Genomic DNA, 15,417 nt, shown 5'->3' with positions numbered 1-15,417 from the left:
ATTTTTAGCTCACCTGGACTTTAGTCAGGTAAGCTGATGCATTCGAGCATTGTCTCGAGGTGAGTGAGTGAGTCAGTCATTATCACTTGAACCAAACACACAGTTTTGATGAAACTGAGCCACAACCTTCATATCTGATGCCTAAAAGTATATTAACCGCATCAAAGTCTGTGCTCATTATGGGGACCCACAAGAGGGAGGGGGGGTGGGGGGAGGTTTGACCTTCCCAAAATAGATATTTGCTCTCTTCTTCGAAACTACACACACTTTCAATGAAACTTGACCTCAACCTTCATCACCCATGATGTACCAAAGTTTGTTCATGACATTAAAAAAAATTTGGGGGTCTGAAACAGTGTAAGAGGGAGTTGCCCCCCAAAATATGTATTTTCTCTTTAACTAAACACAATTTCAATGAAACTTGACCACAACTTTCATCACCTGTAATGTACCAAAGTTTGTTCACGGTATGAAAATATATAAATACATATATACATGTATATATAAACACACACATACATCAGACACACCTCCTGACTGTTATGGTGAGCATCACCGCGGATTGTGTCTCACACGGTAAAACCGCATAATCCACACAGAACAACCATCCGTCTGCCACCCAGACAATTCTTCCTGCTAATGCAAACCATTCAACCAGAAGGTACGTGATGTGATCGGCGGGAAAATCGAAACGTGTGGAGTGTGACGAGCACTCCGCCAATCCCCATTGGACACAGTTGGTGTGGACTGTGTCCAATGGGGATCGGCGGAGTGCTCGTCACACTCCACATGTTTCAATATATAGTCAACCCTCGCCTTCCGTGTCTTCGCTGTCCGCGAGTTTGCGTATCTGCGCTTACCTTTTAGACACCCTTTCTTTCTGTCCACGCTGATACTCCTGCATATCTGCAGAAAAAATTGTTTCCTCCAACCTCAAACTCCTTAGGTTTTTATAAGTATTTTTTTTAACACTTTCAATGTTTGGATAACAATATTCTCCTTCATGCAACATTACCAGTTAAAACATAACTTTACCGTATCACCGGAAAATATAAAAATTTGCCTTCTGCGTCTTCCAGGAGCATCCTCCCAGCGCGGACAAAATAAAATCTGCCAAACCTGAACTCATTCGTATTTCATGAGCATTTCGACAACAATATTTTCCTTCATTTAACGTAACATGTTAAATTATAATTGTACCGTATTGCCGAAAAATATAACAATTTGAAAATTTACATTCTGCATCTTCCAGCATCTGCCGCACCCATCTTCGGTGGCAGAGGTAATGAGAATCATTATGAGTGAAAAATGAAAGAAAATTGTTTGTTTTGATTTTTTTTTTAGAAGCGACGAGAGGAAATGCGATAGTGTTGAGGAGGTATAAGCAAGATACCTGGAACATAAGCAATAAAGTAAGATGCACTTTCTATCCAAGGAAAGGCCGTGTCAGACTTTGAACAATACGAAATGAAAAGCACAAACAAATTTATTAACATGAAACATCTTGAGATTGTGAAACAGAACCCAATTTACAGTGAAAACAGACTGATCAACATTACGTTGTGTAATTTCCCATCCCACCGATGGGCTTTCCAATGTTGATCAGAACCAGTCGACATATACTGGTCTAACAGTTCAAACTTATCTTTCAATTCCAGGAAACCTCACACTTTTTCCGTCTCTTCAAGGATTATCAAATGAAATGACCAGTCATTTTGCACAGTAAACTACCGTTAGATGTTCAGACTCTCTGCCTTCGGTCACCGGCTCCACAAGTGGCCAATTGTTCTCCAAGATTCAGTTAAATAAAAGCAACGAATTTTGAAATGCCTCGAACAAAGTTTGGAACAAGGAGTAAAATAAATGCTCTTTGAGTTCTTTTAAACTTTCAATTTGCTCGGTTTCCTTGCCTTTTCTCTGTCATCTTCCTCATTGTTTATTTCTTGGCTTATATCATCATGTCACCTTGCTCTTCAAATATCCGATATTTTAGATTTTAAAAATCTCGACACTTGAGCATGGTGAAGCTGCTGTTGAGTTGCTTTTCAATTGTACATTTTTGGGACTTTCAACTTCCAACGTCATCATCATAAAAATAAAAAGAAACTTCAAATTCAAGAACCAGGAATTTAAGGACGTTTTCTTTTGTTGTGAAGCTTGCTGTTGAAGGTTGGAAGTTTGTGTGCACATCCTGTTCAGAAACTAGCTTATGTAGAAAGGTGTAAAATTCTGCCTTTAATTTCTGCTTGAATAGAGATCCACGCTTAAAAAAACGACAAGCACAGACAAAAGGCCAATGTGTAATCTCATGAGAGTGAAAATAATTATCGATTAGGCTATATTTTTCACAGGAATTGATTTATTGACTCTTTTTGTGAATTTTGTCTTTGCAGGGAATCAAATGGGAGTTTCTTTGAATCAGCACGGAAATTTTTGTCATGACACTGACAAGTCGAGCATCTCATCTGAGAATACTCACACAATACTCACAAGGTCTTCAAAAACACTCGATGAGATTCAAAGAAATGAGAAGCCAAACAATTTTTCTTTCTGCAACAAAACACTTTCGTCCTTTTCATCTCCAAAAAGAGATCAAAATGTACACAAAGATGAGAAGTCCTACACATGTCCTGTGTGTAGTCAGGCATTTTACAAGTTATATTCTTTGACGAAGCATCAAAGAACACATAAGAGGGAGAAGCCGTATACATGTCTGTGTCAAAAAGCTTTTGTTAAGTTGATAAATTTAAGGAATCATCAAACCACATGTACAGGAGAGAAGCCATACAAGTGTTCTGTGTGCAACAAGGGTTACGATTATTCATCGGGTTTATCGATACATCGAAGAATCCACACAAAAGAAAAGCCCTTCAGTTGTTCTGTGTGCAGCAAGACTTTTGGTTATTCATCAACTTTATCTCAACATCAAATTGTTCATTCGGGAAAGAAACCCTACAAGTGTTCTGTGTGCACCAAAGCTTTCACTTACTTATCAAGTTTTTCTCAACATCAAAGACTTCACACAGGAGAAAAGCCTTATAGATGTTCTCTTTGCAGTGAGGTCATTACCAACGTATACCATTTGAAAATGCATGAAAGGATGCACAGAGGAGAGAAACTTCACAGATGCTGTGTTTGCAGCAAGAACTTTCTTTCATCATCCCATTTGAAATTGCATCAAAGGGTCCACACAGGAGAGAAGCCATACAAGTGTTCTCTTTGCATCAAGGCCTTTTCTTCATTCGCAAGATTGAAGTCACATCAAACAACCCACACTGGAGAGAAGCCTTTCAAGTGTTCAGAATGCAATAAGGATTTTGCTCGTTCATCAAGTTTATATCGACATCATAAAACCCATACTGGAGAGAAGCCCTTCAAATGTTCTGTGTGTTCTAAGAGTTTCTCTGTGAAGGCAACCTTAAAGAATCATCAAAGAATTCACACTGGAGAGAAGCCTTATAAATGTTCTATGTGCAGCAAGACTTTTGCTCGTTTATCAAATTTACAGACACATCAAATGCGACATACACGAGGGAAGTACTTCAAGTGTTCTTTTTGCACGGAAGCTTTCTCTTGGATGTCAACATTGAAAATACATCAACGAATACATGCAGGAGAGAAGCCCACCAAGTGTTCTGTGTGCAATAAGGAATTTTCAACGAACTTAAGAATGAAGGTCCATCAAAGAATACACACAGCAGTGAAGTCTTTCAAGTGTTCTGTGTGTGGCATGGCGTTTTCTCGTTCATCCATTTTATACCGACATGAAAGAAGTCACATGGGAGAGAAGCCCTATAAGTGTTCTTCCTGTAGCCGGGCATTTGCCTGTCCATCCCTATTGTCTCGACATCAGATGAAGCACACAGGAGAGAAGCCGTATAAGTGCTCATTGTGCACCAAGTCTTTCCCTCATTCCACAAGTTTGTTTGAACATGTAAAGAGACACACAGGAGAGAGGCCGTACAAGTGCTCCGTCTGCAACAAGGCATTCTATGATATGTCTTCCTTAAGAACGCATCAAAGAATACACACCGGTGAGAAACCCTACAAATGTTCTTTGTGCAGCAAGGCGTTTGCTCAATCGGGAACTTTATCTGAACATCAATTAACGCACACACGGGTGAAGCCGTACAAGTGTTCTTTGTGTAGCAGGGCCTTTGCTGTGTTATCAACAATGAAACGCCACCAAACAATGCATACAACACAGAGGCCATACAAGTGTTCTGTCTGCAACAAAGCCTTTGCTCGTTTCGGATATTTATCCAAACATAAAGTAATCCATGGAGATGTTACAGAACAAGAGACAACCTGTGAATGAACGAGCCCATATTCACAAACAGCAAAGTGCAGAACCAGATTTTCCACAGCCTGCATAGACTATTAAAAATCAACTTTTGATAATGTTCTACATTCATGGATGGTAACATGCATGCAAGTATACATGAATAACCCCCAAGTGATCAAACTGATTGAGAAAGCAAAGGAGCTTTGGAATACTGCATTGATATTACAGCACTCGGAAAGAAAGATTGAAATATCACAAGTGAACATACGATGTGGGATCTTCCATGGTGTTCACCCTCCACCCCCCACCCCTTCCCTTCCATGTTTCGTCTGGCCTGGACCCACTGAATAACTTTAGTAACGAGCAAGCACACGGATACACCAAAACATCCAACAGAAGATCGTCCAAAGGTACAGGGAAAGGAATACCTTTGTAGAACAAGGCTAATTCTATAAATGTATTCTCTCCCTGACAAACAGAAATGAAAGCTAAAAACAAACTCACAGTACCAAACAACCAGTGTTCCAATGCAGTTGCAGAATAGCAAACAGGCCACAATCGGAAAACAGGAAACTCCTCTATATCCGCAAAACCAGTGCATCCAGAGAATACACCAGCCAAGATGAGAAGGTGGCATTCTAATGGAGCATGACCATCCATCCATCCATTGGGACCATACTCTGTGCAGAGCGTTGGTGCTGCCTAAATAGTCTCCTGGGCTATTAGGCACAATTCTGGACGGGTCGCCACTCTGACACAGGAGCATAACCAATTGCACAGAATAATGAGTGTTTGCTTGGCGGAATATGTGAAAAGCTCAACAGACTAATACATTTAATTTGGACACAAACATGAAGACAAGAAGTCAGAAAAGTTCTCTCTAACTCATGTTGCAAAAAATTCCAGAAACAGTTGCAAATGGAAATCGAATCGGCAACAAATATAGCTCCAATGATTGCAAAGAAGACAAAGGAAAAGGAAAAGACAAAATATCAGCCAACATACCAACAATTGGGAGAACAACAGAAGAGCAGATAGATTGAAGAAAATAGCCTGACAGGTTTGTAATATACAAAAAATGCTTATTGGAGTGACTAAGAATAGGGTACCTTAATTGTGATGCACAATGAGTGGTAACAAAAGCCTAAGAGCAAGGATGCTAGACCAATGGATTGAAGAACATGGCAGGATTGAGTCAATCAGACAAGTGTAGGTTCTGCAAGGTAAAAACAGAAAGTATCATTCACCTTCTTTCAGAATGTAAAAACACTCATGTCAGAACGGCTGCACGTACAAAGGCACAACAATATGTGCAGAGTCTGGCACATCCACAAAAACTTCAATATCCCAGTGTCAGAAAAATCGAGGAAGCACAAACCAAATGTGATCGTTGAAAGCAAGGATGTTGTGTTCACGTACAACCTGACGATCCCATCAAGCATGAATGTAGAAAATGAAGCATTGCGACCAGACATCATACACAGATACAACTAGAAGTGCACTCGGTGAAGCGCATACCTCCACCTGTCAGAACAATTGTGCACACAAGCTAAACAATATATGCATAGTAATTCCCACTGGCATATCTGCAAAAACTTGTGTATCCCATGCTCCGGAAGTCATGGAAATTGCAAAAGTCAAAGGCCTTGGATCAGCTCCCCTCCCCACCCCTTCCCTTCCCCAAAGGAAAGGAAACTTGTGGTGTGATTAAGGTGGACTGCAAAGATTATTAAATTGAGGAGATTCAACAGTTACTGAAAGCCAGGATGAGCCAGCATCGTTTGCCGAGCCCCGCAGAGTGCATTCCAGACTCGCCGGTGTATTCTCATCAGCAGATAACTGGCCACTTATTGAGCACCAAGGGAGTCATGATGTTGGATACAGTAAGCGAGTAGTTTGAGTGCGGATTGAAAGAATATATTTGGGACGGTGTGTAGACAGTGATGCTTCACAAAAATATGGAGATCTTTGCTTCAAGATATAGCATGTACGTGGGAATGGGGAGGTTCCTAGTCTGTTGCATGAGCAGGATAGGTCACGCTGCCACGTGATACTCGGTAATCGCGTGACGTTCACTCGCATAGCATGTACTAGGAGTGGTACAAATTTACCTGAAGTCATTGCCCCTAAACCTGATTGGGTAATACGTGCAACGTCACATATGGGGTGAGGCTCATTCTAGTGTTCAATCTCCTTGTTGCTTTTTCTTACTTCATGAATCATAATTTTTATCTCCACGAAGAAATGTTTAAACAAAAAACGACAATTTGAGTGAGGCCGTTCGGGGATCAGTGCCAATCCTGAAAGAGCCCTTGGACCCGATACGAGAACAGAGGAGCCCCAGTGCTCAATCCTGAAATCATCACAACTTGAAGCTGGAAACAGATCCGAGTAAAATGGATACTTTTGGCCCTTGAAGGACTACATTCCACCATCTGAAGGACATCACAACCAAGGTGAAAAGCCATGCAAGGGTTCTGTGTGCAGTAGTGCTGTCACATATTTATCTGACGATCATAAAGGTGTTAAAATAAAACTGGGGGGGGGGAATAAACCTTGCACTTTTGTACATTTTTATGCCTTTGCTGACGAAGTCGCCGGAGGCATTATGTTTTTGGGTTGTCCGTCAGTATGTACATGCAAAATTTTCTCTCTTTCCTCTGCAAGCGCTTATCCGATTGACACAATTTTCACCATAGTTGCAACTACTCTTGTATAATGTCTTTATGATAATTATGACATCACAGGTCACGTGGTGTGACAGCAATGCTGAAAAAAAGGAAAAACGTTGGACCTCTATCTCTGAAACCGCTTCATGGAAAAATAATTGAAACTTGGCACATATCAAGCACTCACCATGGGAAATCGGTGTGATTCCCCCAAAAAAATTAACTACGTCATAGGTGGTGGCTTTGTTATGATGTCATAATTGCATACGTCGAATGCTTTATCCAATTAGTATGAAAATTTGAGGGTCATCTCGGGTTAAATTGTATTGGGGAGGGGGGGGGTGGGATTGATGACGTCATCGGTCAAATGGTTCGGCAGCCATTTTTTTTTTAACATAAAAACCTCTGAAATGGCTGAACAGATCAAGGCAAAACTTTACATGTTTGATCGCCTATCCATGAGGAACAAAAAGTTCTCCACCTATGATGTCATAGGTCACATGGTTTGGCAGCTATGATTTTTTTTGAAGAATAAACCGTTAAAAATCTTCTTCAGAACGGTTTGACAGATCGAGGGGAAACTTCACCAACATGTTCTCCAAGCCTTGGGGATATCAGGATGTTCACGAATAATTAATAGGTCACATGGTCTGACAGCCATATTGGATTCAACGAAAATTTAAAATATATATATATTTCTCTTGAACGTGAAACGTCACAGTTATGATCCAGTCGTCATGGGGAATATTTGTTTTAAATTTCAACCTGGTTAGATGCAAGGTGTAACAGATATAATTATTTAATGTTTTGAAACTGGGTTCAGAGTTTTAAATCAAACTTGGTACAAGTATGCGTAACGATGTAATGATGTGGGTGGAGGCATATCTGGTGATTTTGAAGAGTGCCCTTCTAGTTTTTTGTACATAATAAGTCCGAGTTGGTTTGGCTTGTAAAAATGTACACAGTATGACAACCATTCCCCGTGCCTCTGCAATTGGTTACCATTTACTGAATAATCGTCAGTGTGCAGAGCAATATCGTATTGGCTGGTTACTTTCCGAATGTTGTCCGAACTGTCTTTCCATTTTGACTATGATGGCTTGATTGCGTGACAACTACCACAGTCAACGTTGAGTCATCATGAAAACCACCCCCCCCACCAACTAACCCTCAGCTAATTAGCATATTACGCTTCCGCTGGTGCTTGGTGATTCATCTCCACCTATTCATTGTTCATGATGGTTCATTTCCATTCCATTTCTACCTCCTCATTATTCATGATGCTCCATGGTTCCACCAATCAGGTTATCCCTGATCAAAGATGCATTCTGAGCATCGTTGAAGTATGCTTTTTTTCCCAAAAAATTTCAAAGAAAATACCCTTAGGATATACAGACGGGGGAGGTAGGTGCAGCCTGTACGTTTGGTACGATTTCACAAAAGTTTGAGGCAGTAGTTCAGTGACAACACGTGATGGGACAGACACTGCACAGATTATTTATATATATATATATATATATATATATATATATATATATATATATATATATATATATATATATATATATATACATGACACTTCCTACACTCCTCTGGCTAAAGAAGCTGCATAAAGCAACCTAAGAAGGCCGACACAAGGTAAGCACTTTGCTGTTTCAAACCCTTCCCAGAGTTCCTCTCCAGCTATAAAGACGTTCACACATAGTACACACATGAGAATCCCAATGCTACACACCCCTTGGCTGCCGGACTGGTTTCATCGCTTATTGGCGAATCATCAGTGACAGCGCAGACCAATGAGACTCCCAAACACGTCACACGTGCAAACGTCAAAAGCAGTCAATATATAAATAATAAAGACCCACCCACACCTCTCACTTTTGAATGGAGGGAATAACCAATCAGCCCTCACCTAATCAACTAAACCCAGGTGAGTAGGATTATATAAATAATTGACACCTCCCACACTCCTCTCGCCGAAGACCCAAATGCAATACCCTCTCCTCTGGCGAGGGTAATGAGGAGAAAATGATTGTATAAACAGACATATTGATGAAAAATCACTCGTTGAGTGACACTTGGCAAAACGGCACTCCGTAGAGAACATACCTCCACCAGGCTGAATAATTTACATTTTGTATCTCACTGATAGGTCGGATCTGATTCCGGACCTTAACCAAAATCGAATCGGCTTGTTCATGTCACCGAACTAACTTCCACCTACTTTTGTGAACTCGTCCACAACTTTTTTGAGACATCATGCTTTACATAGTTTTTGGCCCGATCTCTCAATGGTGAAGAATCATGTGAAAAATTCTAGATTCCGGTTCTGGATTCGGATCTTCACCAAAATTGAATCAATTCATCCTTGTCACGCACCCAACCTGTCCACCAAGATTCGTCCGAATCGATCCATAACCTTTTGAGATATTGTGCTATATATCCTTTTGTCCGCATCTCTCAATGGTGCAGAATCATAAAAAAAATTCCCAGATCCGGATCTTCACCAAGATGAAGCGTTGCTGTCCTTGGCAGGTCAACTTAATACACAAAAAAAAATTCAGAACGATTGCTTGAAAATTGTGGCCAAAAATTGTGTGACAAACAAACAGACAGACAAACGAACGCTACAGACTAACGCTATAACATACTTGGCATATATTTTTTGCCAAGTAATGAGAAATTATTGTACAAACAAAGGGACTCCATTGTGTGTGTAGGGACCCCATTCCTTCGTGGGTGTAGGGAAGTGTTTTAGGCCACTCACAAATAAATACATCGGGCAATGTGGGGTACCCCTGCTAGTATATGTATAAGAGATGTTTGTGTGTGTGCGGTACCCCTGCTAGTACATTGCTGTGGACCTGCGGTCACGGGGGTACTACGAGGGTGGGGGTATCCCCAGTTCTCAATGGCAATCGAGGCCGTCACACAGGAATAAGTCCGCGTGGCAGCGGGTCACTAATTTAACCGCAGACGCCAACAATTTAACTACGTAACCCAGTGTCCTCCACCTGACTACCGTTTAACTGTGGTACACGCGGTCTTCTTATCGGGGAATCGTGCCCTCGGCGGTCGTGCTACTTTTATCTTCATTCGATCTTGATTAAGAGAGCCAAGCTTTCCGCTAGCACAATGCCGGACTGACGTGAGTGCCAATCCGTTGGGGAATTATTATCCCCCGGCGAAGCTAATGTGTGGACCATGTTGGACCAATGAAGGAAAAGACCAAAACGAGCTGGGTACATTGATAACAAAATAATTTATTACAAACGAGGGCGAGGAAAAATTGTGTGGGACAGTAATGGGTTTAATTAACTAAATGTACATCAGGGGGAAGCAAGCAATGTGTGGATGCGGCAAAAGAAATAGTTATTTATAAAAGAGAGACGGTGCAGAGTTATCCCGATAACCTTTTACAATCTTACTTATGTTGCACAGGTTGCAGGCACCATCACACACACACACACACACACACACACACACACACACACACACACACACACACACACACACACACACACACACACACACACACACAACTAGATTCAGCCCAGAGAGGGGAGAAACAGTTGAGCTTAAGCGACCTTGTTATACCTGGCATGGTCGATGGAGCTATGCAACCCAATCGCTTGGAAGTGGGAGGTGTAAAATGTGTAGTGCAGCGTGATGCAAGAGGAAGGTGTGAATCAGTAATGCTCTTTTAGTGAACGAGGAAGATTGAGAAAAGATGCGTTCAAGAAAGCGTAAGGGGGACGTGTGAGAAAGTCTTTAAGTGTTATGAATGGTGGCTGCGGAACGCAGCGAAGGGGAGCGTCGATGACCCCTGCATGTCTTGGTAACAGCTCGCTTGGCTCGGTGAAGAGATTCGGCTCGAAGGCTAGACAAAGGAAAGCTTAGACAAAGGAACGCCTGGACAAAGGAAAGCCTGGACGAAAGAGAATGACTGGGCCTGATTTGCTCTTTTATAGAGCCTGTGCAAGGGAGGGGCCAAAAAACGGCCCAGCAGGCCATGTGGGTGTTCCTGAGCTCCCTCATTGGCACATAGCAGTCACTGCTCACAGCCACACCCCATTAGACTCTGGAATCGAACATGGCCTCGTTTGCTTCTCGGCCAGGCCACGTGACAGAGCTCCACAAATTTACATTGGACGAGGCTTTTCGTGAGCGCTTTACGGCCCTGAACGTGCGCTGGACCCTGTTCGAGCGTGGTTATTCAGGGAAACACCGGAGCTACCCGCACTTTGCCGAACGAACCCCAGTGCACGCTTGCACTTCGAGTTGCACACCGAAACACCCCGGCTCGCAATGTCCTTCATTCGTCCGGCATCCTCGGAGACACTGGTAAACGTTCAGGGAGTTAGCTATGGCTGAGGCGGTTCGCAGTGGTTGTGGGGTAGAGGAAGCGCTGTGACATTTGTGGTGAAGGTGTTGAAACGTTGGGAGTGGTTGCGATTTCTGTGAGGAGGTTGAAGTGGTTGGTCACATTTGTGGTGAACAGGTTGGGCATAGGTTGCTGTGGGGATTTTTATCAGGCGTTTGTAGTGATCAATGGTGAGCATTGCAGCTTCACACATGAACCGAGTTGCAGCACATTCCTAACTTTCCTCGAGTAACCTGATCTGGTGTGTGTGCGTGCATGGCGGGGTTTGTGCGTGTAATAAAGGGAAGTAAAATAAGTGAGAGGAACTAAAGAATATGGGGATGAAGAGCGAACTAGAAGCCCTACACAGGGCATCTTGTCCCACGTACCCACTAGACGTGTGTAAAGGGCGAAGTGGCGAACTAAACAAACACTAATGAGATAACTGTCTTAGGATCGCTTTATGTTGCGTGCCATCGCCTCCGAGGAATGCTGGTCTTGCAGAGACACAACACTATGTATAAGATAGTTTGTGTGTGTGGTACCCCTTCCGGTATATGTACAATAGAAATGTTTGTGCGTGTCGTAGCCGTGCTTGTATATTTGCAAGAGATGTTTGTGTGTGTGTGTGTTACCCATAATATTGTTGCGGATTCGCGCCCGCCGGCGTGCGAACGGCCACGTAACTCGAATCGCGGCACGTTGCCCACCGGACGGACAATCCCGTCGTGACCCTCTCGGACTAACGCCGGGAACCAGTCACGGGTGGACCTTTCGGCCTCACCACGATCGTGCCAATCGGCCCCCCGCGTGGGATAGGGTTGCTCGCCAAATTCGACCTACCTAAGTACCCACACGGAGGGTAGACCGGGCGATCGCACCTCGCCGCAGGTCGACTTCGGACACGGGCCACTTTAAGCGACCCGTTCCGTACTATCGGGATAACCGAGCGGTGTTATCGTCGGCCTCGACGGTTCGATTAATTATCGGGCGTTTTAGCCCACGACCAACCCTTTACGTGAAGTAAGATGGAGATTCAATAGAGGAAAAGACGAAGCGAAGCGGGAAAACAGTTCAACATAAAGCACATTTATTTCACGATGAACGGAAAGCACACATATACAATTACACCAAAAGCAAATGTAAAAGAAGAAGAAACACAATATTACACAAAAAGCAAATATAAAAGAGAAACACAATGCAGATGTATTACCGACTACGCGAGCACACGGCAACACTTATGCAGTTTTACTTCACAGACGGCGCCGACAACACATATACCCAAAGCAAAAGAAAAGGACCACCCTCAAGGATGAGGCGGGCCTGGGGCCGAGACCGCGTCGGGCCTACCCGTCTGGTGATGAGCCGCGAAATGGCGCTGGCGCCCCGACTCCGCGGGCCTCGCTGGGACTGCCTGGTATGGGGTGGGGACGGGGCCCCCCTTCTCGCACTATCTCAGCGCGGGGGGAAACAGGAGGGGGTTGTTGATGCTCGGGGGAAAGGAGGATATCTCCCTGTCTCGGGTCCCGCGACGAGCGTCTCCACCACGACCTCGGTCGCGCCGCCGGCCTCTCCCTCTGCAGCTCCCCGACTCCGACACGAGCACCCCCTCGACCGCCTTCGCCGCCGCCACCTCTCCACAGCTCCGTCCTCTTCACTCTGACTACTACCACTTCTTCCCAGCTCCACCGACAACTCCTAACTGCGAACTGCTTTGACTGACGAACGCAGCCGTTTATATCCCCCGTGGCCTCGCTCCTTCACCTTTGACCCTTTACCTCCGACCCTTCACCTCTAACTGGCTCCCCATTGGACCGAGGAAAAGTGGGCGTGAATGCTTTTTGATCCATGAATTTGCATATAGCGACCACACTCCAACGTACCTGGAGGCGGGGCCAAATCGCCCCACGCTCACCGATAGGACGGAACAGAAGTGGGCGTGAGTCGTTTTTGATCCGTTTTCTTCGGAAAGGCCGGCGCTTTTGCACCCCTGCTCGGTGCGCACCCTGCACGAGTCCAGTATCGGTGCCCACAAGCGGGGTGGGATTGACGGTGATGCGATGGTTGCGAGGGCGAGTTGTGACGGTAAAGGTCGTGGCTGTTGTTGTGAAGCGGCGTTGCGGTTGGTGGTTGTTGTGTGATGGCTGTTGAGACGTGGTTGGTGGTGGTAGTAATGGCGGCTGGTCCAAAATAAAGATAGTAAAGAAAAACGGCTATCTAAAAGGGTCGCAGCCCGCATTAATGACATTTATTCCCTCTAAACAACGGGTTTGGGCCTAACTACACATATACTTACAGAGATATCTCACCTAAGGGACCTGAATGGTGGTTTGCGAATTTCGTCAACCACAACAATATATATGCATAAGATCGGTGTGTGTATGTGGGGTGGGGGGGGGGGGTACGTATAATAGTATATGTATAAGATCAATGTTTGTGTGTGTTACCCATAAAAATATATGTATAAGATTGATGTGTGTGTGCAGTACCCCTGCTAGTATAGGTGAAGAGAGATGTTTGTTTGTGTAGTACCCTTTCTAGCATAGGTGGAAGAGACACGTATATGTATAATATATGTATAAGTGCGATGTTTGTGTGTGTGTGTGTGTGTGTGTGTTGTACTCCTGCGAGTATATGGAAAGATAGATATTTGTGTGTGTGTGTTGTACACGTGCTTGTGTACGTGTAACAGAGATGTTTGTTTGTGTATTGTACCCCTGCTAGTATATGTACAAGTGCGATGTGTGTGTGTGTGTGTGTGTGTGTGTGTGTGTGTGTGTGTGTGTGTGTGTGTGTGTGTGTGTGTGTGTGTGTGTGTGTGTGTGTGTGTGTGTGTGTGTGTGTGTGGTTTGGGGTCGAATGATAATTGATCTCTGGTCTCATGGTTGGTTTTGAGTCTCATGATAATTGGTTTTGGGTCTCATGATAATTGGTTTTGGGTCTTGTGGTAATTGGTTTTGCATCTTGTGATAATTGGTTTTGGATCTCGTGGTGATTGGTGTTGAGTCTCGTGATAATTGGTTTCGGATCTCGTGGTGATTGGTTTCGGGTCCTGTGGTAATTGGTTTCGGATCTCGTGGTGATTGGTTTTGCATCTCGTGGTAATTGGTTTCGGGTCTCGTGGTGATTGGTTTCGGGTCTTGTGGTAATTGGTTTCGGATCTCGTGGTGATTGTTTTGGGTCTTGTGGTGATTGGTTTCGGGTCTTGTGGTAATTGGTTTCGGGTCTCGTGGTAATTGGTTTTGGGTCTCGTGATGATTGGTTTCGGGTCTCGTGGCAATTGGTTTTGGGTCTCATGATAATTGGTTTCGGATCTAGTGGTAATTGGTTTTGGGTCTCATGATAATTGGTTTCGGATCTCGTGGTGATTGGTTTCGGATCTTGTGATTGGTTTTGGGTCTCGTGATAATTGGTTTCGGATCTCGTGATAATTGGTTTCGAATCTCATGATAATTGTCTTCGGGTGTCGTGATAATTGGTTTCAGGTCTCGTGGTATTTGGTTTCGGGTCTCGTGATAATTGGTTTCGGGTCTTGTGATAATTGGTTTCGGTTCTCATGATAATTGTCTTCGGGTGTCGTGGTGATTGTTTTCGGGTCTCGTGGTAATTCGTTTCGGGTCTCGTGATAATTGGTTTCGGGTCTCGTGATAATTGGTTTCGGTTCTCATGATAATTGTATTCGGGTCTCATGGTAATTGGTTTCTGGTCTCGTGGTAATTCTTTTTTGTTCTCGTGGTAATTGTTTTCGAGTCTCGTGGTAATTTGTTTCGAGTCTCGTGGTAATTGGTTTCTGGTCTCGTGGTAATTGGTTTTTGTCTCGTGGTAATTGTTTGCCAGTCTCGTGGTAATTGGTTTCGAGTCTTGTGGTAATTTGTTTCTGGTCTCGTGGTAATTGGTTCCTGGTCTCGTGGTAATTTGTTTCGAGTCTCATGGTAATTGGTTTCGAGTCTCGTGGTAATTTGTTTCGTGTCTCGTGGTAATTGGTTTCTGGTCTCGTGGTAATTGGTTTCTGGTCTCGTGGTAATTGGTTTCTGGTCTCGTGGTAATTGGTTTCTGGTCTCGTGGTAATTGGTTTCTGGTCTCATGGTAATTGGTTTCTG

The 15,417-nt window shown here is 43.7% G+C and overlaps 1 protein-coding gene across 1 annotated transcript in view; it reads left to right on the top strand.

Annotated features, from left to right (window-relative positions):
• LOC147009082 (uncharacterized) overlaps positions 1 to 15,417 on the top strand; it is a 66,872-nt gene that overhangs the window by 10,338 nt on the left and 41,117 nt on the right. The window contains exon 5 of the mRNA XM_085862977.1: positions 2,394 to 4,315. Within this exon, the coding sequence (XP_085719103.1) occupies positions 2,394 to 4,315 (1,922 nt within the window). The remainder of the gene's footprint in view (positions 1 to 2,393; positions 4,316 to 15,417) is intronic.

Source organism: Eptatretus burgeri, chromosome 17 (assembly GCF_056783735.1).
Source record: "Eptatretus burgeri isolate ZD-2024b chromosome 17, Ebu_testis_v1, whole genome shotgun sequence".
Lineage (NCBI taxonomy): Eukaryota > Metazoa > Chordata > Myxini > Myxiniformes > Myxinidae > Eptatretus > Eptatretus burgeri.
The sequence above is the reverse complement of the archived record's forward strand: the minus strand, read 5'-3'. Positions and strand labels throughout refer to the sequence as shown.